Below are 27,214 nucleotides of genomic sequence, written 5' to 3'. Positions count from 1 at the left end.
ACAGTCTAAAATCACAATCAACACTTAATTATCTCTTAACATTAAGGTGCAGTGCCTCCGTTATTTATTTGTAACTGTTACCGTTTAGCTGCTTTGTCATAAGGCACTGATGCAGAGTACCTCTCCATGTAGTTTCACAGGCTGAATCTGAAATCGCCCCCTATACCCTTAAATAGGGCACTATTTGAGGGGACAGCCATTTGTAGTGGTGTCCAAAACGATAGTGGACGTTATTGAGTGCACTCATTCTATCACACATTGCACCGCAATAACGAGTGTACAGCCGATGTACACACACCGGCTGTCCGAATTCACTCGCTTGTTTTCATTCACATCTTCAAGTGAACTGTATCAGTGGACTAAAGTAGGGAATAGTGATTTGAGGGTTTAGTCTAGTCAAGAAGTCAAGAATAGCACAATGGCGAGCGCGTCGAGTATAAACACGTCCCCAAATGAACGAGGCGCGCGCTGCGGAGCCAGACGAAAGTATAAACAAGGTTTAAGGTGGTAAAACAAATTTGTGGTATTACGAGTCTTGGTGGGGATGACAGTCTTGCAGTTGGTCTGACTACGGTCAGACTTATACAATCCAAAAAACTGCCATACTGGCGAGCTGACTTGTTTTCCTGTTTTATCAACAATTTCCTCACTCGCTGCGGCACTCATTTTCCACTCGTCACTCCACGCCGGTTCTGTTACTGAAGAATGAATCAAACACGAGAAAACGATATGGCGCAACCAAACTGATACAGTTACATGATTGGCTGTTAGCCTGTTACTCCCTACATGGCTTGGTTACCCGAGAGTGAGTGCCTTTGTTCATGCAACCAAACTTGCTTAAAGGGTTAGTTCACCCAAAAATGAAAATTCTGTCATTAATTACTTACCCTCATGTCGTTCGACACCCGTAAGACCTCCGTTCATCTTCGGAACAGAAATGAAGATATTTTAGTTGAAATCTGATGGCTCTGAAAGGCCTCCATTGACACAATGGCACGGTACACTCTCAAGACCCTTAAACGGTACTAAAGACGTCGTTACAAAGTCCATCTCACTACAGTGGTTCTACAATAACTTTTTATGAATCAGCGACAATAGTTTTTGTGCACAAAAAAACCCTAAATAACGACTTACATAGTGATGACGATTTCAAAACACGGCATCATGAAGCTTCGAAGCGTTATGAATCAGTGAGTCGAATCATGATTCGCATCGCGTGTCAAACCGCCAAACTGCTGAAATTTGGCGATTCTAACCGCTGAATCGACTCGCCGATTTATAACGCTTCGAAGCTTCATGATGCCGTGTTTTGAAATCGTCATCACTATGTAAGTCGTTATTTAGAGTTTTTTTGCGCACAAAAACTATTGTCGCCGATTCATAGTTATTTTAGAACCACTGTAGTGAGATGGACTTTGTAACAACGTCTTTAGTATCTTTTAAGGGTCTTGAGAGTGTACCGTGCCATTGTGTCAATGGAGGCCTTCAGAGCCATCAGATTTCAACTAAAATATCTTCATTTCTGTTCTGAAGATGAACGAGGTCTGACGGGTGTCGAACGACATGAGGGTAAGTAATTAATGACAGAATTTTCATTTTTGGGTGAACTAACCCTTTAAGTTGGTTTCTTCCGACAGAAAAACAATTATCGAACGCATTTTTTAATGATATCGATTACGTGTCTATCGCGATACATATCGTTATCGTTTTATCGCCCAGCTCTAGTTTCTCCTCTCCTGTTGGCATGCGTTCTGCACAGAGCAAGTCCATTTTCCATTGGTTCTGACGTCCCTGGTGATAAACGTCCTTGTTTATGTAAGAATGTGTATGCATGTGCAACCTTTTGTCCTGGAGTGAATTCTAGACTATCATATCTCATGATATTTCCATTACAAGCGTCCTTGTTTATTGTCTCTGAGCTCGGCATGGCGATAGGAGGTTTTTTGAAGCGTTGTTTGCTGGAGTTTGCACCTCTACCCTGCAGGGAGTTCTGTGCTCAAAGTCTAGGAGATATACAGCAAACTCGAGTCTTATTTTGCTCTCTATAGTTGTGCCTGTAACAATACCGTCTGTGTTGCTCAGTAAAGGAAAGCATTGCAAAATTCTTCTTTTGAGTGCCAAGTGCCACCATTATGCCAGTGCAATTACCAGCTTGTACCACGGCAGTCTAAATAAACATTTCCCCTGGCACACCCGCGATGATTTTCATCATTGTGACTGGAATCTAAAAGAGTCACTGCAGGGTCATGAATGAGCCAGCTTCTATTTTGGCTCTTTTTCTGCATCCACACTTAATCACGACTGGAACCAAAGATGTAAGCCGCCACTGCGTTGTCTCTCTGCATTCATTATTCAGTTTTTATTTGCTTCAAAATTAGCACACATCTATAATGGATAGAGCAGTGAGATAATGCGGATGTTAGGGAGACTATTATACCGTAAGTGTTTGGGATCTGCTGCATGCATATATGAAGGAAATGAATAGTTGTGTTCAGCAAGGGTGCATTAAATAAACTGATCAAACGTGACGGTAGATCAGCATTTATAATGCCATTTCTATTTCAATGCTGTTCTTTTTAACTTTATTCATCAAATACATATTATTTCATGGTTTCCACAAAAATAGCAAGCAGAACAACTGTTTTCAGTACATAATAAAAATTAGGGTTTAGTATTGGCACAAATTTCATGATTCGGTTTCGATTCACAAGCTTGCAATTCGATTTCGATTCCGATTTGATTCAATATAGATTATTTTGAATGTATATCAGGTACAAAACATGGCAAATGTTTTCAAGGAAAACGAATCTCTGAACTAATGCTCATTTTAAGGAAAACATTTAATGGTTTGTATACAAACACTTAAATTGAGTGAGGTGGTGGTCCAGTGGGTTAAACCATGGAACTGATACGCAGAAGGTTGCTGGTTCGATCCCAGCGGTCACCACCAGTGTTGCTCCGGGGGGATTGTCCCTGTAATTTACTTTAAGTCGCCCTTGGATAAAAGCATCTGCCAAATGCATAAATGTAAATTACACTCAATTATGTTTTTTTTATAATAATAAAGTTGAAATATTTAAATAGTGGCTGTCATTAAAAACATGCCATATTTATTCAAACATGCGTTCAATATTGAAAAACATTAAAAATTATAATAAATATGTAAAATGGTGCATATACACTCACCTAAAGGATTATTAGGAACACCTGTTCAATTTCTCATTAATGCAATTATCTAATCAACCAATCACATGGCAGTTGCTTCAATGCATTTAGGGGTGTGGTCCTGGTCAAGACAATCTCCTGAACTCCAAACTGAATGTCAGAATGGGAAAGAAAGGTGATTTAAGCAATTTTGAGCGTGGCATGGTCGTTGGTGCCAGACGGGCCGGTCTGAGTATTTCACAATCTGCTCAGTTACTGGGATTTTCACGCACAACCATTTCTAGGGTTTACAAAGAATGGTGTGAAAAGGGAAAAGCATCCAGTATGCGGCAGTCCTGTGGGCAAAAATGCCTTGTTGATGCTAGAGCTCAGAGGAGAATGGGCCGACTGATTCAAGCTGATAGAAGAGCAACTTTGATTGAAATAAACACTCGTTACAACCGAGGTAAGCAGCAAAGCATTTGTGAAGCCACAACACGCACAACCTTGAGGCGGATGGGCTACAACAGCAGAAGACCCCACCGGTACCATTCATCTCCACTACAAATAGGAAAAAGAGGCTACAATTTGCACAAGCTCACCAAAATTGGACAGTTGAAGACTGGAAAAATGTTGCCTGGTCTGATGAGTCTCGATTTCTGAATTTGGCGTAAACAGAATGAGAACATGGATCCATCATGCCTTGTTACCACTGTGCAGGCTGCTGGTGGTGGTGTAATGGTGTGGGGGATGTTTTCTTGGCACACTTTAGGCCCCTTAGTGCCAACTGGCCATCGTTTAAATGCCACGGCCTACCTGAGCATTGTTTCTAACCATGTCCATCCCTTTATGACCACCATGTCCCCATCCTCTGATGGCTACTTCCAGCAGGATAATGCACCATGTCACAAAGCTCGAATCATTTCAAATTGGTTTCTTGAACATGACAATGAGTTCACTGAACTAAAATGGCCCCCACAGTCACCAGATCTCAACCCAATAGAGCATCTTTGGGATGTGGTGGAACGGGAGCTTCGTGCCCTGGATGTGCATCCCACAAATCTCCATCAACTGCAAGATGCTATCCTATCAATATGGGCCAACATTTCTAAAGAATTAGTGTTCCTAATAATCCTTTAGGTGAGTTTATTTAGCAAAATGCACCTCTCTAGAGTTAATTTTTATGATTTTATGGACACTTGATATGGTTTTTCTGAGGTAAATGTTAAGTTACATGACATTATTTGCAAGCTGTTTTACTGACGTCTTTCCGCGGCTGAAACACTGATTGATTCCATGTGACCATACGGATTTCGGTAAGCGCACTTTCAGATGCTCATTCGTGTTTATTTCGTGCTGTAACTGGTATTAAAGCAAAGAAGATCAGTTCATGTACGCTCCGCACTGCCGCTTCTCTTGAGCTGAGCTGCGCCAGAGCGATCTCACGCCACAGCGCCAAAGCGGTATTTATGTTTTTGAATTTCGTAATAAAATGGAGGTAATTTGAAATCTGAGACTTACTTTCATATCAATAGTAACCAAGATTTTTGCGATTTACTGGATGGAAGGCTACAATGTCCCGTTCATTCATCAACTGAAAACAGGATGACTAATCGATTCCTGGGATTTAGGAATCGATATCGGTTCATAAAAATGAGAATCGATTAAAATAGATTTTTTTTTTTTTTTTTTTTTTTTTTTTTTTTTAACCCAGCCCTTATAAAAATGTTTCTTGAGCAGCAAATCAGCATATTAGAATGATTTCTGTTAGATGTGACACTGTAGATTCAGTGTCAAAATTCAGCTTTGATCACAGGATTTTAAAATAAAAACACTTTTTTGTGAGCAGGCGACATAAAAAAAAAATTGAACAATTACATTTTAAAATATATTCACATGGAAAAAGGTTCTCTTAAATTGTACACATTCACAATGTTTTGACTGCATTTTCGATCAAACTAAATGCAGCCTTTGTGAAATATAAGAGACTTCAAATCTTACAGGTTGCACACTTGTATTCAGTAATGTAGCAAACCAATGTACCGTGTAGAATATGATGTTAGCATGTTGCTAAAAAAAATGATTGAGGCCCTCTTTAAACCTGGTATTAAGGTGCGTAAGGTGCTAAATACAGGTGTAAACAGGGTCTAAACCGTTTTTGGTGAAGACCTAATTTTGGTTTGAAGACAAAAAACATACCAAGCACAATGTTCTCTCACCATTCCTGATTTCTAACACACACACACACACACACACACACACTGGTCTTGTGGCTATCAGAGCAGAAATGAAAGCTGATGCTCTCTGTATGTTTTTCCGCTGTCTCCGGTCGCATTCATATGCAAATTGACCTTCCCCTTGAAGAAATCATGACAGAAGTGATGAAAGAGGTGGATTAAAACACCATGTGTCTACTTGTGACCCGGTCAACCAAACGCATCTTAATACCAGGTGTAAACAGGGCCTTAGTCTAAAGTCTTTTTGGTAATGTTTACATTTTTTTATGATTAATGCTTAATGTTGTCTTGGCAGGAAACTCACTGGGGTTCACGGTCTAATGATTATCCTCGAGAAACATTAGAAAAGTGATTCAGCGTTTCAGCAAATGAGCGATGAAGTCATCCGCACCCTGCAGCACGGCTGTGTTTGCGTTCATTGCGGAAGCTCTCACCGTGAAAAACGCACTAGAGCTGGACTGTGAACACTCGGACATCCGTTCACAGGAAGCACGAGCGTTTTCCCCCGCTCTGATGTTTAATCATCAGCTCTCAGCAGTGTCACTGAAGTGTACCGTTAACGTGATGCGAATATCTCTCTTTTTTCCTCTAGTTCTTTCTTATATAAGTGATCTTTTTTCATGTAAGAGCTGCTCATGTGGCCTGAATCTCTCCTCCGGTAACATACAGCCTTTGTGTCATTCTCAGAAATGGAGCTTTTTGCCTCCCTGTTTAATACATAAATCCATTCATATTACCTCTGACAGATTAAAATCCCTCTTTTTCTGTTGGAAAGATATTCGTAATGAAAGAGGACATAATGGCACAAAATGTTTTAGGAAATTATTATCCTAGTTTTTTTTGGTTGATGACCTTTTCCTATTGCATTATTTTTGTTTTTTGCTTTTCTTAGAGATTCATCATGAAACCCAATTACTTTACATTTATTTCCATTTATTTTGTTCTCTAAATAAACTAGCTGTCTTTACAGTGAACTTAGATGGTTCAGACAGTGTCCTGTCCCTTTAGGAACAAATATGCAAAACCGCAGATCCTTCTCTGAACTCGGTGAGTTTATTTTTTGTACACTTGTTATAATGCAGTGGTATAATGTGACACAAGTTGTGCCGCACCAAGCATTAACATAAACCAAAACGTAAACCAAACCTTTTCTTTCAGGTCAACTACATGACTAATTGCAAGCTGCTTGAGTCACGTCACATTTGGTTTAATGCCACAAATACTTTAGGTTTGTACAACAGGACCACACATTTGCAACATATTGACCAAGCAATTTGCATCTGTATTTGCGTATTTGTATATTTCTGGACTTAGAGTAATGTACTGTATGGACATTTACACTTATGCATTTGGTGTGCACTTTTATCCAAAGTGACTTAAAGGAACACTATGTACCTTTTAAAACTGAAATGAAACACTATGTAACTTTGGCGGTTAAAAAAAACTGCATGTATTTTGTTGAAGAACATTGTTTGCGTGACTCATGGAGGAATATGGTTATCCTACTTCTCATAAAACATTCACTACGGGGCTTAAGAGATATAGCAAGTTTAGATAAAAAAAGATGTTAGTTTAGATAAAGACAAGACGTTACTGTAGCTTTACCCATCAATCAATTCCAGCACAGCGTTACAACAGCCATAATGAAATGACCCTTCACAATAGATACTGCTTTACAATAAACTACATATGGCACTCTATCTGTTCAATAAAATACCTTACTCACCTGTTGAGTAATAAAAACACCCTCACCTCCATGTCGCTTTTTACAAACATTTTAAACCCCTTAGTTCTCACCATCTCCGAGAAGCCAAGCCAATGTTGATTCTTGTTTTATTACGAGATTATTATTATTATTATTTATTACGCGTTCACGTTTTGCCTGCAGACTCTCCTCTGTTTGGCGTTTGTTTAAAACGGGGGATTCCCCAGAGGTTGGAGATTTAGCTGCTCCATGTCAACCTTTCTCGCTCGTTGTGTCAACTAACATATGTCAATCCCACACCACACATGTCAAAGTAGCAACTTTTCTCTATTTACAGATATGACGAGACATGCATGTGCGCGTAATTTCCCACGAATACCAACCCGTTAGGTCTAAAATATAAACACTTATAATAGGCTTGCCATATAAATCAGACAAATGCATTTTGGAAGAAGGATTGATGATGTATTGACACATAATTTCAATTTAATTCATTTTGAACAAAAAGTTACATAGTGTACTATTAAATGACATCCAAGGAACACATTTGAACACTTCTGGCTTTCCCTGGGAATTGAACTCATGACCTTGTCGGCGTCTAACGCTACTGTTTAAGCTTCATTAAGGCTTTAGTCCTTTCTGTTGTGCAACTTTTTTTTTATCGCACCAACCCACAAAAGACTGATAATTGTTCTCAAATATTTGACTTTCTAAACTCCCTAGATAAAGCAATGTGTGATCCAGGTCTGTGGGAAAGGTATGAAGTCACACTGGGAAGATGTTTTCAAACCACACTTCAGTTCACAGAGGAGGAGTGAGGCGAGTGTCATGGGCAGGACATTTTCCTGTGCAGCTCATGCTGTATGGAGCAGATGCTTTCAGTTTATAATTGAGTGGTCCGTTGTCCAACTGAACTAAATGGTTTTTATTGCTATAAAGCAAAATGACAGTCGGGCGTTGCTGCAGGGGGGCAAGTGATGTGCACCGGTAATGGCAACTACCACAGCAAGCCTAATTTGGACCACCAGAATCTTACAGAACGACCTCCAGCTCTTCAACGCTTTCTATTGCCTCCGTTTTCATGAATGGACCGTCATAAAACATCTATCAGCAATTTACAATGTTGAAGTGTTTGCAAAGTCTTGGCATATTTTACAGTTGTTAAACACCAAGCTAAACTTTCGGACATGATGCTTATGTTAGCCATAAAGGTGAGGTTAAAGAACTCGAGCATGCCAGATTAATTGTCCCTCCAGTACATCCGATCTGACCCCTCCTGGTCCTATATTTTGTGACCAGGAAAACACAAAGAGCCCTTTTGTCAACGCCAGTGGTGGTGTGTGAGTGTATGTGTCCTTGGCATGTTTCATTATCTTGAGCATTAGACGCAGTAATCGCCTCCTAAACCACCACCCCTAAAAGCCTCCACAAACACACACGCACACATTTTGCCAACTCTGACCAGAATCGTTCCAGCCTCTAAACAATTAACAATTAAAAGAGAGATGCACAAAAAACGCCAAAGGGAAACAGTCTAGCATTGTGCTACACAGGGCATGGAATCAGTTCAGGCTGGCCACGCGTAAAGCTGGTATAAAAGTCCACTTCCTCTGTGCCAGTCCCTTCCATTTTTAGCACTCGGGTACTTTCTGTCGCTCTTCGCTTCAAGCGCTGTCATGCTGAAGAAAAAGAAGGATGGAGAGATCGTAGGGCCCTCAGTTAAGAAGGTAAGCGGGGAGAAAGTGAGGGTGGTCTTCAGACTTTCCTGGGGGCTGTAAGCTTAACCTTCTGGAATGAAAAGAGTCCCGAGCCATCTGTGCTCTCAAGTGTGGATTAGCAGGGGGACAGTGTTTGTCTTCTTCCTTGGAAAGCGACAGGGGTTCCAACGCAATCTCTTCTGGTGCAGACTTTACGGTGCAAATGCAAACTCATGGCGCTTTCACACCTGGCTTGTTGGTTTCAGAACATGGTGCATTTTCTCTCTTAGGGTACTTTCACACTGGCAGTTTAGTTTGAAACGGGTCATGAAAAATTGCTAATGTGAAAGCTGTCATGCCAGGGTGTGCACCAGACTACCTGAAGGAGGCGGTCTGAGATTGGTTGAACTCGTGAATGTGAAAGCAACATGGACTCGGGTGCACACTTGTTCTGGAAGAAAAGTAGCCTGTGCATGCATTTTATCCGATTGCATTTAGTTGCATAAGACGCATGGAAGGGATGAGTGTTGATGATTTACCTTGGATATGAGCGAGAGTGAGCTTGCAGTGTATTTGCGCATAGCGAGTGCAATAAGGGCGGCAAATGAACTTCTTGCAATCCACCGTCTCCTAGAGTCAAGCAGCAGAAAGCCGCCTTCATGTGACACAAAGTAAAACCAAGTGTTGTTTGCTCTGCTGTGCATTAATAGCACCAAATATATCAAAAACACAATATATTGAATGCATTCTGATTTCTGTCATGCGGCGTGCACGTTTGTAATGACGTAAGATGAACGCAAGTAGTTCGACCAGGGATCGATAGAATCAAGTTGAGTGTGAAATAGAGCGATTCTGGATGTTTTGTTCTGACAAAATGGTCATTGCTTCAGTCTATTTAAAATGTATATTAATTTGAATGAAATATGGAGCGTGTGTTTTGTCACTGCCTGTATCAGTGAATGAGAGCGTTCACATTGGAAGTGTGGCGGGCCGTCCCTTTCATTGAGTTTCATGCTCACGCGTACGCAAGAAGCTCAACTTACATTTACATTTAGTCATTTAGCAGACGCTTTTATCCAAAGCGACTTACAAATGAGAGCAATAGAAGCAACTAGAACGGTCAAGGGCTACAGTATGCAAGTGCTGTAACAAGTCTCAGTTAATCTAACACAGAACACACGACAATTTTTTTTTTTTTTTTTTTTTTTTTTTTTTTTAAATAAATTAGACAGACAGAAAATGAATCGAATGGAATGTTCCTGGCTGTCCTGGACGGAGTTATGGTTGATGATCCTAGCTGAATGGAGAGATTATGATGAAGTGCTGGGTTGGCTTCCATATGAATGAATTGAAAACGCTTACTCTGCTCTGTTTGCTCCTCGCCACTGGACACCCGCCTTTCATTTACATGGGCAGCGGCAAAATACGCGCCGTTACACTCCTCTGATGTTTGTGAGGTGAAACGGGCATAAAAGACAGCAAAATTGTGGTCATTTAGGAATAAGATTGTGTGGGTGTTTGAATCGAGATCCCAATCTTTTAACAATTAATACAAGAAACCAGGAACAATCGCACTCGGACCACAGCAAATGTGCCCAGTGTGAAAGCTCCCTTAGTTTGGTTTTATGCCAGGGGTGTCCAATTCTGCTCCTGGATGGCCACTTTCCATCAGAGTTTTGCTCCAACACACCTTCCTGGAAGTTTCTAGTGATCCTGAAGACCTTTATTAGCTGATTCAGGTGTGTTTAATTGGGGCTAGAACAAAATTTAGGTGGAAGATGACCCTCTAAAGGTATGTTTAAACGACACCATTTTCAACTGACGGCCATTCTTTTACATGACAACGCCGTTTTGGGGACCTGAAAATGCGAGCTTTTGAAAACTTTACCATTACCATCTCTATGTAAACAACAAAAACGCAAATCTGTGAAGGGTGAAATGGTCTTTTTAGTCATTTTTGCAGATTAGTGTGAACGGGGATTGTTTGGACAACGTTGTCATCTGATTTTAGTACATTGTTGTCATGTAAACATAGTCTAATAGTAGGTTTGGACACCCCTGGTTTATGCATATATAAACACGGCAATCAAGCTCCCATCTGTACCAAAATAATCCGTCCGAGATCGGCTGAATGAGCTGGTCTCGGCCCAGTTATCGGTAAGCCCCTCCCCTCGAACGCAGATGAGCCAATAGCAGTTGAGTATCAGTTGCGCTGGGACCAGAACTCTGACATCTTTAGGTGTCAGCGCCATAGAGATACATTGTAAAATCCGAAGTTCTCATCGGTTTGATGGTGTTTATGCTACAAAAATGCTAAAATGTCATGCCTTAGGTACTGTAACACTGATTCCAGGGATCCTGAGAGGATTTTCTGTTTGTCATACTCTTGTTAAGTTACGATTAAAGTCCCTGCTAACATACAAACCGAAATAACTAACTGTTCTCACGTCATGTAACACTGTAGGTCAAAAACACGAAGGTCTACATTTCAGTGCCTCTCCATATTAAACTGTTTATATGTAAATTAATTTAATTTTAGATATGTTTAAGGTCTACATTATCTGTCCTACTAAGGAGGACTCCGATTTTAATGGGTATTCTAGTCTGTGGGTAGTGAAAGGAAGAGCTCGCACGCAGTTTATCAGAGTTGTTTTGCAGATACAAAGTTTACCAGTTATTAACTGCACCCTCGAAAAGTCATACGCTCTGTGTATATGTTTGTTTACTGTGAGTGTTTTTGTGTAATTTGCTGTGTGTGTTAATGGTAATGCAATGGAGAGAGAGAGTTTGTGAATGAGACGTTAATGCGCACTTCTTATGCTTTGTTTGTTCAGCTCTTACGATGATTTTTTTGGAGTGAAAAAGGACATAATAAACTTGATAAACCATCAGTAAAGTTTGGCCATCGTTCGGACGGGATAAACGCTACATTCTGTGTCCAAAAACATCTTGGGATAAGGTTTTCACACTCACAGCTGTCATTGTAAGATATAGCAACTCTGTTTGTTTGTCCGAGTTAGCAACAGTAACTAAGGGGCTTACCGATAAATTGCAAAGGAACTTGGTTCAGTTGTGGTGAGAAAGCAATCTAACCCGACAAACCAAGCTGTATCATAATTCATAATGTGTCAGGTATTACTTATTGCAGTTGAAAACCAAAGAGCACCTCTTCATCTTAAAAAGTCTTCGAAACTGGTGCATTTGCAAGATACTGCGACAACACAGTCATTCCCACTCTGATAAATTATATACATGAATTTGATTAGTCAGAGTGGAAGTCACGGCTTTATTTATATAAGTGATTTGTTTTGGTATGCTTTGAAGCGAAGAAAGTGCAACATTATATCTGCACTGTATCTTTAAATACAGATCCTGGTATTATTTTGCATTTTTCGCTTATTAGAATATCACGCTGTTAGTTTAGCAACATCAAACTGTATTAGGATTCATTTTGAGTCGAGTCTTGTAGAACCTCCCATGTCAGATATGATGCTCATCCAATTTTGGAGCAAATGTGTTTTTGAGCCATATTGCTCGCTGAATCTAAGCATCCTGAGCTTTTTCTTATCGGATTAGCATCACACATTTCCTGTGAGTTAAACATTCCAGTACAGTCCTTCGGCCCTTTGTGCCAAGCGATAAGAGATAAACAGGTGCCAAATTGAAGTTCACAGAGTCTGTGGGTGTTTGTTTCTCTGTAGGGCTATTGTTGCAAAACCCCCTGTGAGTGACAATTGCGTTCGAGTGCTTTCGGGCACAACGATGTGTTTGTGTGAACCAAGGTCTGTGAGTCAAAGCCTTACACTCGTCCGCATAACTGTGGTTTAATCATGGTCATCCATCCATCCTGAAAACGGCACTTCTTGTAGCTTCAACCCAAAGCCTGAAGATGAATCACTGCGATCACTTAGTACATGGTTGATTGAACACTGATATACCACGGGATTATGTAATAGTCCTGCTTTTAAAAATCTCCTGATGAAGCGGGGGGATTTGAGGCTTGCTGTTGAGTCAGATAATAAAGTCAACATGAGATGACTGCACCATGCCGTAATCCTCTCACGGTTCACGCAGCGCGTTCCTCTCTGCAGGCAACAGCTGCCGGGCCATTAATAGTAGCGCAGTTTACAGACACGTCTGCGACGAGCTCTCAATGGTTTCCTCTGCCTTTCCAGACTTTCATTGAGAGTAGCTTAGTGGTGGCCGACTACACTCATGAAGGATGCTGATGCCGTTGTCGAGGTTATGATAATTAAATTATCACAATAAAACCTGCCTGACTCTGGGGGGTGGGGGAGGAAGTACCTACTTGGCAGGTCAAATTGTGTGAAAGATTAGGAGCTTGATTTGAATGATTTACTTCTCACTTTCTGAGTAAAGGCTAATTCCCTGTATTCCGCTTAATGTGAATTGCAGCATTGTGTTCAGACTGGCCATTGTTTACATACTAATTTGACACTTCCTGTGGTAATAGGCACGCTGTTAAGCATTATTTCAGAGTACTACAGCTCTGAAAATCAGTAAACAGTTCAAAGATCAATTGAGGGGTGAAATCCAACCTCAGCAAGTATTTACATGTTAAAGTTGTTCTTGTTGTATATTTAAAAATGTTTGTCTTAAAAAACGGTCTGTATATTATTTTATTTAGTAAGGATGTATTCAATTATTCAAACGTGGCAGTTAAGACAAAAATATGAAGCAGCTCAACTGTTTTCAGATTATAATAATCATAAATGTTTCTAGAGCAGCAAATCAGCATATTAGAATGATTTCTGAAGGATCGTGTGACACTGAAGACTGGAGTAATGATGCTGAAAATACACAGGAATAAATTATATTTTAAAATATATTCAGTATTCTTGTTTTTAATTGTGTTTTATTCTTGTTTGATCAAATAAATGCAGCCTTGTTGAGCATAGAGACTTATATATGTGTGTGTGTGTGTGTGTGTGTGTGTGTGTGTGTGTGTGTGTGTGTGTGTGTGTGTGTGTGTGTGTGTGTGTGTGTGTGTGTGTGTGTGTGTGTGTGTGTGTGTGTGTGTGTGTGTGTGTGTGTGTGTGTGTGTGTGTGTGTGTGTGTGTGTGTGTGTGTGTGTGTGTGTGTGTGTGTGTGTGTGTGTGTGTGTGTGTGTGTGTGTGTGTGTGTGTGTGTGTGTCGTGCTGGCAAAGTTAGTCAGAATGCGCACAGGCTAATTTCGAACTACTGGCAAAACAAGTGAAAAATGTAATTTTTGATCGAATTTGAGGTTTTCACAAAAAAAACAGAAGACTTCATTAAGCATCTAGCGATTTCCCAAATGGCAATTAAACATCTAAAAGTATCTTTTTTTTTTGGTACGTTTTCTGAGAGGAGTACCTTTCCTTTGTCCATGAAAAATGCAGTTTTTCTCTGCTCACTTCTTGACGACTGGCACTTCCCCTCAGCACAAGTTTGGTATCGTTTTAAAGCGTAGCAATCCAACTTTGTGAATATTCATAGCGAATTCTCAACGGCATGAGTCTGAACCAATGAAATGTGGTTTTCGAATTCATGCTGATGGTCAAAATGATCTCACTCGCGCTGACTGAGATACGAAGTGTACGCACAAAGACGCCTCAGACAGCGCACGATCCCGATATACACAGAATTACAATATTTCAAAATATGTCTTGCCGAATATTTATCATCTGTTATGTCTTAAGTGAACGTTTGGTTAAAGGATTAGTTCACTTTTAAATAAACTTTTGCTGATAATTGACTCACCCCCATGTCATCCAAGATGTCCATGTCTTTCTTTCTTCAGTCGAAAAGAAACTAATGTTTTTGATGAAAACATTCCAGGATTTTTCTCCATATAATGGACTTCAATGGGCTCCAAACGGTTCAAGGTATAAATGACAGTTTCAGTGCAGCTTCAAAGGGCTTTAAACGATACCAGACGATGAATAAGGGTCTTATCTAGCGAAACCATCAGTTTCTGCGAGAAACCGAGCAGTATTTATGCTATTATTTTACCTCTTATCAGACGAACGTGATCATCGCTGAGCTCTGCCATAACTTCCAGCAAGTGAGGTCAAAATACGAGCGTGGTCATAGATATAGCGATCGTAGATGCCTCATTCTACTGATCCGTGCAGGCGCTAATGAGGCATCTACGTATACATCTATGACCAGGCTTGTATTTTGACCTCACTTAGCGGAAGTTATGGCGGAGCTCAGCGATGATCACGTTCGTCTGATAAGAGGTAAAATAATAGCATAAATACTGCTCGGTTTCTCGCAGAAACTGATGGTTTCGCTAGATAAGACCCTTATTCATCGTCTGGTATCGTTTAAAGCCCTTTGAAGCTGCACTGAAACTGTACCTTGAACCATTTGGAGCCCATTGAAGTCCATTATATGGAGAAATATCCTGGAATGTTTTCATCAAAAACCTTAATTTCTTTTTGACTGCAGAAAGAAAGAACATAGACATCTTGGATGACATGGGGGTGAGTAAATTATCAGCAAACGTTTATTTAAAAGTGAACTAATCCTTTAACTCTTAGGGGAAAACATCTGATGTGTAACATTAAATTAAAACAGACAGACTATATATTTAGACCTACTGTACCGCACGGATCTATAAATGTTAATCAAACAATTGTAGTATCATGGAAAAAGAAAGTTGAATACATATTTTTCCTATAGATGTCTGGTTTTGACTTGGTGTGTGCCAAATTTGGTGTTCTTACCAGGGATTTTAAGGTATAGTTACTAGGTGATTTTGTTTTGGAACCTTCAGAAAACTCGATTTTTCTCAAAATTGACTTTGCTGACTCTTTCGACTTCAAACAGGTGTAGCTCAGTCATTTTTTTGTCCTGATTCCAACATATTGTACATCATTTTGAAGGTTTTTTTTAAATAGAGAATGTGAAAATAACTCATTGCTCATCCACCTTTTTTTTTTATGACAGATCCAGTTTGCAGACCAGAAGCAGGAGTTCAACAAACGTCCCACCAAGATCGGCCGCAGGTCTTTGTCTCGCTCCATCTCACAGTCCTCTACAGACAGTTACAGCTCAGGTATGGCATTGTACAAGCACCAAATGCACTGTTCACTCACATGCACATGCCCTGTTAACCCTCAGTCAGGTGGGCTACTGTACGAAAAATGAGTTTTTACCATACGTCACGGGTCGTGAACAAAGACTTTCCTGTGTGGGTTCTCTGGCGGGGCTCTTTAGGAGGATTACATTGATAACGCCGAGTAGAGTTTAGGAAGGGAATTAAAATCTACAGTCCTTTACATACATGTTCCCTTCTTCAGCCGCCTCGTACACTGACAGCTCCGACGACGAGACATCTCCCCGCGACAAGCAGCAGAAGAACTCCAAGGGCAATGGAGACTTCTGCATAAAGAACATCAAACAGGCCGACTTCGGACGCAGGGAGATCGAGATCGCAGAGCAAGGTGGGAGGTGCCTTAATATTTACCATGTGCCGACAAGCTATAACTGTCTTCACAAGCTTGACGGCTGATTGCGCAATGCCATTGTCTGCAGACCTGTCAACATATTAAGCCGTTGGTATTTGTTTATGTGTGAAGACAAAGTGTGTGTTTGTGTGAGATCAAGCGAAGCATGTTTTGATGTTGTTCCTGTGATGGTGAGTGGCCATATGTTCACAGCAGGGCGCCCCTTTCAGCCCCTGTAGCCACATGGCCAAATACTCCATTGTGCACTCACACGCCTGTTTTCGAGGTGTAAAACTCTTTATGTAATCAAGAATGTTAGCATGTTTATTTTAATATTATAGGCATGTGTTAATGATTTTTTTTGTGGCTATTTTTGTACTGTAGAGATGCCTGCTCTCATGGCTTTGAGGAAGAGAGCTCAGGGAGAGAAGCCATTGGCTGGAGCCAAAATTGTGGGTTGTACCCACATCACTGCACAGACTGCTGTGAGTGTCTGTACACACACACACACACACACACACACACACACACACACACACACACACACACACACACACACACACACACACACACACACACACACACACACACACACACACACACACACACACACACACACAAACAATAATACACCATATTCTTGAATACCTCATGTGGACTTAATTTGCTCTTAAATTAAACTAATTAAATTTAATTACACTATAATTCCAACACCCTAATTCAAACTCTAACACCTTTTGGGACATTATTTGCCCCATTTAGGAACCTTTTTATTGTTTGTTCAAGTACATTTTAAGAGGTGTTACTGTATTTGTCAGGATGTTTTCAAAAATAATGCTCTTTTTTTATTTTTATGATCTTTATTTCATAGGGCTGTTTTATTATAATTTTATTCCGTTTAATTTTTTCCCAAATTTAGTTAATTTATTATTTTCTGGATATGTAACTTAATACAATTTCCATCAAAAAACGGTGCTGATCAAATGAAGGCATAAAACATTATTATTATTTTTTTAAGTGTCATTTTAAAACTGAATTTTGTTGGCAAACAAAAGGAGCCGTCCCTTAAAAACGAATCTTTTCAAGGTCATAATGAGGGTTGAAATCAGGGCTTAAAAACGGAAAAAAATATCAATCGGTTCACTCCGAGCAGAATCGATATTATAGCGTTTCGGTTTTTGCGTTCCTCAATAAACATTACTGTTCCGAAAACGGTTTGATATGAAAAAATACCGGTTAATAACGTTATTTTAATTAAGCCTATACTTTAAACAAATATGTATAAATAGACTTATTTTCACTCAATAATAATATAACACATGGTAATTAAACTTGAATATTTATTTAATAACATTTTTAAAACCAGAAATACATGCATTAATTACAAGGCATAAACAGCGGACCTGTTTTAATGGAGCGTTAGACAATCTAAAGTGGCCTCTAATGCCTAATTATTTTCAGAAGAGTGATAACATTCTTTGTACATAACTTTTTTTCAACACGACTTGTTTTAAAAAATGCATGAATAAAGAATAAATAAACTGGATAACCATTGCTCTTTTAATGCACCGTCAACTGCTAATTTCAAAGCAAACACTGCGCAACACGTCCTTGCATCACATAATCAAATTCAGTCAGCTAATAAAGCTTGATCATTTAATGCAATATAACATACCATTTAATACGAAGCATCAGCCGTCTATATAGAAAACATTGACCTGTCCTGTATTGGCAATCTGAAAGACTATAGGAAAAATGTTTGATAGATGCTAGTAACCTACTTGGACAGGCTTAAACAAAATCCATAAACTAAATCAGCCTAAATCAGACTATTTGAGTTTAAAGTCCGTTCTGCTTATTTAAACGTTCGAAAAGAATGTCCTCCAATACCTGCGCTTTCATTGTAGACCTCAGCGGGGAAAGAAATGTACTTGAGGCATGAAAATGCGCGCTCATACTGACGGTAGATTCATAGATGATGGTGCGCGGGCATTTCACTCACGCTTGATCCGTCAACGTCACATGCTGTACTACTCATTTCATAATTGGTCACTGCCAAATTAAAATATTAAAGAGAACGATAAAATAACGTTATTAACCGGTTAATGGTCATTTCAAATTAACGTTTCTGTTCAGAACGATTCCAATTGATTTTGATTTCGTTTCCGTTTTTGTTTCTCTTAATTTTGTTCGTTTCCGGTTTTCGTTTTCGTTCCTTGAACCGGTTCAGAGCCCTGGTTGAAATAATTGTTTTTCTGCATATTGTGTGAGAGTGTGTTCAAGGAACTTATCAAAACATTTTTAAAAATCCATTTCATGTACTCTTTAAGTTAAACCAAACTTTTATTTTTGCGGGTTATAGCGAAGACTTGAGTTTCTGTGTTTATCTGACTATAACCTGACATTCCATTTCATACTGTAAATGTATTTTTTTATGACTGGATTCTGTCTGCGTTTTCCACATCACAGAAATCATAATTTCAGTAATTGATTGGTGTGTGTGTGTGTAGGTGCTGATGGAGACCCTCTCTGCTCTGGGCGCTCAGTGCAGGTGGGCCGCCTGTAACATCTACTCCACTCAAAACGAGGTTGCAGCCGCTCTGGCTGAGGGAGGTAAATCTTTTTCCTTTATATTATTATTTTTATTCTCTCACATACTTTTCTGTCCTGATCAACTCCTGTGTGTCGTGTCTGGCAGGCTTCTCAGTGTTTGCCTGGAAGGGTGAATCAGAGGATGATTTCTGGTGGTGTATCGATCGCTGTGTGAACGTGGAGGGTTGGCAGCCCAACATGGTAACTGGACTTTATACACCTAAACTATGAAACATTATGCCTGTACAGTGTCTCAATAGCTTATGCTTGTAGATTTTAGATGACGGAGGGGATTTGACCCACTGGATCTATAAGAAATATCCCAACATGTTCAAAAAGATCAAAGGCATCGTAGAGGAGAGCGTGACTGGAGTTCACAGGTGATTTACGCTTTTTAAATTTAAGTACATTTAAATACTGGTACATTTTTTGGCGTTTGACGTGGATTAAATCAAAACTTTAGACTTAAAATGTAATATATAATAAATAACGTGGGGACCTCGATTGTTTTTCCATATCAAATGGCGATGTCTCCATCTAGTGGCAAGTAGTGGAACAGATGAATGTGATGTTTATTGAAGTATAATATTATACTTATTATAAGTATAATTGATATATTTTATATATAAACTATAGTGGCAAGATATCAAAAACATTCTTTATTCCAAACTTTTATTTTATTCCAAATTTTGACTAAAGATATTTTTTATGTTTTTTGAAAGGACTCTCTTAAGCTCACCAAAGCTGCATTTAATGGGGAAAAAACTGTAATATTGTGAAATATTATTACAATTTAAAATAATTGTTTTCTATTTGAATATATTTTAAATTATCATTTAATATAGTTTATTATTATTAGTGATAAACTATTAATATTGATTATTCTTATTATCAATGGTAAATGCTTTACATGATTTAACATGATTATTTGCTCCTAAATATATTAAAATGAAAAACCTATATTATATTAGATGTAATTATATTACATCTTAATAATATTTACTATTATAATATATAATATTACTGTTTTTTTTCTATTATTTTCTACTATTATTTTTCATAAAAAAGCCTTGGTGAGCATAAGGGACTTCTTTCGAAAACACAAAAGAATTGTAATTATTCCAGAATTTTGACAGGTAGTGTACATATTAATTATACATTGTGATTATCATCATTAATCCATCAGAATTTCTTGGTGTTGTGTTTTCTGCTAAACTGTTCTCGTATTAATTTGTTTTTCCCAGGCTATACCAGCTATCAAAAGCGGGCAAGTTGTGTGTTCCTGCAATGAATGTTAACGATTCAGTGACCAAGCAGAAATTTGACAACCTTTACTGCTGCCGGGAGTCTATCTTGGACGGGTATGTTTTTTCCAGTTAATGTGGTTAAAGAGGGCCTTTTTTATTATTCCTTTTTTTATATTTTCAACTCTCTTTAGTGTGCAATGTTGATGTTTGAGCCTGAAAAAACTCTGCAAAATTACAAATTCCCTCCAAAGGCAGTTCCTATCAGACTGTACCTCGTACATTTCATTTGTGCAGAGAGTCTGGCCACTCTCCATTGACAAGCGTTAACTTCCTTGAAGGCGGGTACTCTGTTTAAAACTATTGGATCTGCCCAGAGACACTCTGGATCTGCCATAACCAATCGCTAACGTTTGGTCGCGACGTATAAGGGGAGACGACAACAACTATCGGTTTAGCATCGCTAGCGTTCGCCTTAGCCAACTCCTTCACCACTAACTGAGCGAGCTGGAAAATCACACTTTTCCTGAACCCCATGGGGAGCAGGGCCACAACATCATGGCCACCAATGAAACTCGGCAACGATTGTTCTTGCTCCGGGTTTAACTTCTGGATATTCGGCAGCGTTGCCACAACAGACCGAATGGCTTCGCTCGCATCTTTTCTCCGCCGCCATTACCTCAAACTATAGCGCATGACATCAACGTCATCGTTCTCAGCCACTCCCTCTGTTCGCTGATTGGACCTGTAAAAATTTGACCGGAGAAAACCAGAGAATACACCGCAATCCCAGACGGAGTACTGAAGGAAAATGAAAATTGAGCAGAAGTACGTAGGAGGGCGGAGCCAGGCTAGTTCCTCTCTATATTAGTGTCACTGTTTCTGAACTCCCTCAAACACCCCCATTGTAGTCTTAGTTTTCTTCCGGGAATGAACACGTCACAATATTTCTCATTTAAATAATTTATACGCAGAAAAAAGGGGCGGGGCCTGGCGGAGTTAGTCAATAGTATATTAAAACAAGCGGTTATGGTAAGGGGCGGGACATTTCCCAAACATGCTCAAATCGCTTGACCAATCACAACACACTGCTCCAGCCGACTAATCAGAGCACATTGTGCTTATCAGAAGGAGGGGCTTCATTGAGATGGGAATAAACAGTGCGTTACTGACAGACTGGGAAGAGAGGTGCTGCAACAATGGAGAATATGATCAAGCATGAAATTCTATTCTAGTAGACAAACAAAATCAAGACTCTAAATAGGCACAATAGGTCCTCTTTAATAGACTAAATGTGCGGAGTATCAGCTCAGCAGGTTCTGAATTATGTGCTTTATAGTGCTGAATGGTTTTACTGAGCATGTTTGTGTTTTGTGTTCAAGTCTAAAGAGGACCACAGATGTGATGTTTGGAGGGAAGCAGGTGGTGGTTTGTGGATATGGAGAGGTGAGATCATTTCCAGCTAATAAATGAGAAACTTCTGCATTCAGAACTTCAGGATATTCTTGGCATTATATGTAAAATAATTTAAATCTGTTTATTCCTATGACTGCTATCTGACATGTCCAGCCCTGCACAACCTATAAAAATTATATATTTTGAATTTGAAAATGCAATTTGTCCAATACATGAAGCCTCAAACATTTTTAAACCATTCTGCCAGCTTATTCAGTATCTTCTGTCAATCATTTTTGGTGACCACACCTCCACTGCACTGCTGCATTACTGCATTATTAAACCGAGACCAGATATGGCCACTAGAGGACAGTACGTCTAAATGTGTTTCTTGTGATTTCTAGTAGGAAAGTCAACCTGATTGCTTGATACAAGTGTTTTTCCTTGTGCAACAAAAGATGTGTGTGTCAATCACATTGGGTCCACATGTGCATTATGAATATTTTCTTTGAGTTATATATATAATAGCCTTTTTGTTCTGAATAATTTCGATAAGTTAATTTGTGTGTTAAGGTGGGAAAAGGCTGCTGTGCTGCTCTCAAAGCAATGGGCTCCATCGTCTCCGTCACCGAGATTGACCCCATCTGTGCCCTACAGGCCTGGTGAGTGTGAAGTCGCTGAACCAGCAGTGATGCCATTGATTGCACTTAATGTCATTTGAATGTGTTAATGGCTTGTGAACCAGCATTTGAGCGATGAATGGCTCTCCAGGACTGTGTGTTCAGCATTATTGCTCACCTGATTCAAATTATCGTACCTAACCATAAGTGTTTCTGTAATTACAGCTGCCACATCGGTCAGTTTTCTGTGTTGAATGACAACAAAGTTCTTATTCAGCAATCAGTCTCATTGTTAGTCATTATTGTTTAACTGCTTAGAAAGACTACAGTCTCTAATTTATATTTGTCGTCACACAGCATGGACGGCTTCAGGCTGGTTAAACTCACTGAAGTCATCCGACAAGTCGACATTGTCATCACCTGCACAGGTATTTTTTAGATCCGATTTTGATTGTTGTAAATGTCAAAGGTTTACATGGTGGTTATTATTCAGTTTGACTGATTATTTAAGGGGAAAAAACAATGAAAGGTTACCCAAAAAAGGAAAACGATGGTGTACTTTTTGCATCCTTGCATTCTTTGTAACCACAAATAAAAATAGAAGATAGAAAAATAGTTCAGGCATCTTTACACAGAAAACGCGTCACAGAAACCAAATCTGAAGCGGCATAAAATCACAAAAAGGAGCATTTACACAGACCGTTTAATGCTTCTCTGAAGCTGCATAAATGCATTTACACTGAATCAAAACCGTTTCAGCATCGCCTTTGATACTAGGGGCTGAGGTGGGTCAGACCCGGCATATTTTAAGTCTGCTTTTATGCGGCATTGCGTCTTTACACCGAATTTTTAGCAGACACAGAGCCGCTTCAGAGCCGCCTTCACTCGGCTGTGTAAAGATGCCTTTATTCATTTAAGGCACCTTTATTCATCCGTTGGCTTCAACCTAGTTTTAAAATAATCGTGTTTAACAGCAGAATCCATAGTGAAAAACTACACGATGCTGCACAGAAAAGTCAAGAAAATAACTCTTTAGCTCCGCCCACTCTCATGAAGCACCACAAATGATTTGAGCTGATCTCCCTGCGATCTCAAAATACTTAAATGTGTGTGTATGTGTATTTAAGTTCATATATCTAATAAAAAAAGGTATATGAGTATTTTTATATTTCGCCATAGTTTTAAATTTGATTGTGCTGTTCTCAAGGCATCATGGGATTGTATTTCTTTCTATTACTAAAGCCGTTAAGTACACAGTCTTGTACCTTTTGTATTTTTGTCCTATTTTCAAATACTTTTTTGCTTTAAATCAAAGTTTGTAATGTTGTGATTCACCTCGTAGCTGGTGGGCTTGGTTCATGGCTGGTTATGAAGGCTTTTTTTAGGTCCCAGTGAGTGTTAGTTATCAGCTAGTGTTTAGCAGACACTGCACAGACTCAAAATGATAGTTATATAACAGAACGCAGTTTATTTCCTGTATAACTATATTCTAACTCTCAGTGCTCTATGTAAATGTGCTTGTCATTAGCACAGTGATTTTGGTATATATTGCTCTTCCTAAAGTTAATTACGTGAGACTCATACACCTCAAGTAATTATGCCTGAGCTGCAATCAATCTTGAATTTCACTTAAATATGTTTTGACCACAGTTCTGATTATAGACCGGATTCAAATCTCTCCTGTAAGATATACTGTAGTATGAACAGGACCATTCAAGAGTCAAACCTGAATCACAGTTTAATCTGTAGGCAGCATGTTGCACTTATGGATGAAATTACTTTTAGTAATTGCATTTAGACTTGGTTCAACTTGATTCATGGTCCATTTAGTTGTACTATGAAGGAAAGACAGGTGGAGAACGAGAACCCTCCTGGATTGTGTGGCGCTTTGAGCCATTTCAGATCAATATCGTTCCCAAAGCTCCCTTCATCAACTGAACCGAGAAGCGTTCAGAGTTTCTCATTCACATTCATCTCAATCTTATTGTGTGTTATGTCCATAGGCAATAAAAATGTGGTAGTAAGAGAGTACATGGACCGCATGAAGAACGGCTGTATCGTCTGCAACATGGGCCACTCCAATACTGAGATTGATGTGGTGAGAGAACTGCTCTAACTCATAGTGTATTCACATGTTTATTTGATAATAAGCGTCTGTCAGTGGACAGGGTTACTGAGTAAGTGTTTTAGCGACCTTTTTCACTGACGAAAACGAGACGATAACTAAATAAAAACTAGTGTTGGATGACAAAAACTATGACGAAAACGTACTGTCATTTTCGTCAACAAATAAAAACGAGACGAAAATGCTTGGGAGGGACGATTAGGGAAGAGATCCAGTCAGAACCGATGTCCTGTGTAACAGATGCGCACATTTGATTTGAACGTGCTGATCTAACCGCTGGAAAACACGGAGCTGTTGCGCTTCTACATGCTCCCGCATCCCCAATCCAGCGCTCCAGAGCGGCTCACAATCAATGAATAGCGCACGTTTATGCTAGGCAATTGTTTATGAACTAATGCTGAAGAATAATGACAATGTTTACTTTATATATATATATATATATATATATATATATATATATATAGTAATGCTTATATAGTAATATGTTTTAGACGGTTGTAACAATGCATATTTTATCTCGTGAACTTGAATGAGTTCCTGCAACTGCAATAGTAAGGCGCAGACATTTCAGTCAATGTGTATTTCGAGCTTGTTTATAATTAAAAGTCACGCATTATATATTTGTTTTTGGTTACACAATAAACTGTATTTAATTGAATTCATTGTCAGGAGGAAAGACCAGTATTTGACACTTATTCAATAAAGTATCATGGTATTAATAGTTAACTAAAACCATTAAAAAAATCTTAATTACTTGAAATTAAATAAATGTTAACTGAAATTAAAAAAATAAATAAACAAACTTAATTGAAGCTTTAGCTTAACCTGATATGGCCTACTAACTAAAACAGAAACACAAAGTTATAGAAACTATATAGATGTTTTTAAAAAACAAACACAAAAGTGAATTGAGCTCTTTCGTGTATTTTTAATGTCAAAAACAAAATAATGTCAAAATGTCAGTTCAAGTGACAGTCGGTTATGTAATGCTTAAATGCTTAATGTATTACAATTTAACTAAACTCATTAGATTTTTGGAGACTAAATCTACTGTAGATTTAGTCGACTAAAACTAAAAACAATTCCGGTGACTAAAATATGACTAAAACTAAATGGCATTGTAGTCAAAAGACTATGACTAAAACTAAATCAAAATTTGCTGTCAAAATTCCTTTAACACATTTCCTTTTCAGGCCAGTCTGCGGACCCCTGAATTGACCTGGGAGCGGGTGAGATCGCAGGTGGACCATGTCATCTGGCCTGATGGAAAGAGAATAGTTCTGCTGGCGGAGGTTTGAGATTGACATTTTTTATTAAAATTATGATTTTTCAGATATTGCCTTCATTGTAGTGTCTTATAAAGCTGTTTGTGAATGGAAAACGTCTGCAAAGTTTCAAAGATCAAAGTGCATGATAAATAGTTATTGTCTGCAAAAAGAAAGAACCGATTCAATTACTTTGACCCGACCTCAAACACTGTAGTTGTAGCTGAGGCCAGGAAGAGTTTGGGTCTTGTTGTCGACATGTAGAGAAAACGATTGATTGATTGATACAGTAAAATTGACGCCATCGTTACTGTTTGTATCATTTGTGTATCAAATGCTGAGAGAGAGAGAGCTTAAATTCAGATATGGTAATTGGTGATGGGTTTTCGAAACACACTGTACAGACAATCACAACAGACTGGGCCATCTGACCAATCAGAGCAGAGTAGACCGATCACAACAGACTGGGCCAATCAGAGCAGAGTAGACCGATCACAACAGACTGGGCCAATCAGAGCAGAGTAGACCGATCACAACAGACTGGGCCAATCAGAGCAGAGTAGACCGATCACAACAGACTGGGTCATCTGACCAATCAGAGCAGAGTAGACCGATCACAACAGACTGGGCTATCTGACCAATCAGAGCAGAGTAGACCGATCACAACAGACTGGGTCATCTGACCAATCAGAGCAGAGTAGACCGATCACAACAGACTGGGCTATCTGACCAATCAGAGCAGAGCAGCCCAATCACAACAGACTGGGTCATCTGATCAATCAGAGCAGAGTAGACCAATCACAACAGACTGGGTCATCTGACCAATCAGAGCAGAGTATGCTTTCAAAAAGGAGAGGTTTAGAGAGACCAAATCCTTTACCAAACAGTTTCAGACACTGAGAAAAGAGCTGTTGCTGCAATGAAAATGATGAGCAAATGAAAGTGTTTTTTGAACTTGAAGGCATGTAATAGTAGTTTATGAGACTGTGGGATGTATTGTGACTCCAAAACAAAAGTAGGAACCTTTAAAATGGCATAATAGGACCACTTTAATTACATCTTCATAATGTCTTAATCACAATTACATTCATTGAGGTAAATGTCTCCATATATAAATGCCTTTACGCATTTAAAGGAACACTCCACTTTTTTTGAAAATAGGCTCATTTTCCAACTCCCCTAGAGTTAAACAGTTGAGTTTTACCGTTTTTGAATCCATTCAGTCGATCTCTGGGACTAGCGGTAGCACTTTTAGCATAGCTTAGCATAGATCATTGAATCTGATTAGGACTGAATGATATTACACAGCGCCTGAAAACAAGCTAACTTCCGTCAACATAACCAATGTGACAACCTGCTTACACAGAGAGCATGCTGGGGAATATTTTCAGGCGCTGTGTGTAATATCATTGCGCCGCTGCACACGTTCCTTGATTATTACGCAGGAATGAGAGTATAGTTCCTAGCCATATCGGCCAACTTTTCATTTTCCTTCGGTCTTATTACACAATGTAACTACAGAAGAGTCAAGTTTTAAATAGGAAAAATATAAAAACTCTTTGGTCATTTTTTGAGTGAGATGCTAATGGTCTAATCAGATTCCATGATCTATGCTAAGCTATGCTAAAAGTGCTACCGCCAGACCCGTAGATCGGCTGAATGGATTAGACGACGGTAAAACTTAACTGTTTAACTCTAGGGGAGTTGGAAAATGAGCCTATTTAAAAAAAAAAAAAAAAAAAAAAAAAAAAAAA

General features: G+C 39.1%; 1 protein-coding gene across 1 annotated transcript in view; it reads left to right on the top strand.

Moving 5' to 3' along the window:
- ahcyl2b (adenosylhomocysteinase like 2b) overlaps positions 1-27,214 on the top strand; it is a 60,310-nt gene that overhangs the window by 25,647 nt on the left and 7,449 nt on the right. The window contains exons 2-13 of the mRNA XM_079817532.1: positions 15,720-15,828; positions 16,073-16,216; positions 16,604-16,704; positions 18,730-18,832; positions 18,918-19,012; positions 19,085-19,191; positions 20,056-20,172; positions 21,438-21,501; positions 22,024-22,112; positions 22,428-22,498; positions 24,074-24,168; positions 25,389-25,487. Of these exons, the coding sequence (XP_079673658.1) occupies positions 15,720-15,828; positions 16,073-16,216; positions 16,604-16,704; positions 18,730-18,832; positions 18,918-19,012; positions 19,085-19,191; positions 20,056-20,172; positions 21,438-21,501; positions 22,024-22,112; positions 22,428-22,498; positions 24,074-24,168; positions 25,389-25,487 (1,194 nt within the window). The remainder of the gene's footprint in view (positions 1-15,719; positions 15,829-16,072; positions 16,217-16,603; positions 16,705-18,729; positions 18,833-18,917; positions 19,013-19,084; positions 19,192-20,055; positions 20,173-21,437; positions 21,502-22,023; positions 22,113-22,427; positions 22,499-24,073; positions 24,169-25,388; positions 25,488-27,214) is intronic.

Source organism: Gobio gobio (assembly GCF_949357685.1).
Source record: "Gobio gobio genome assembly, chromosome: 5".
NCBI lineage: Eukaryota > Metazoa > Chordata > Actinopteri > Cypriniformes > Gobionidae > Gobio > Gobio gobio.
Note: the sequence above shows the minus strand (reverse complement) of the source record. Positions and strands in the feature narration are given on the sequence as shown.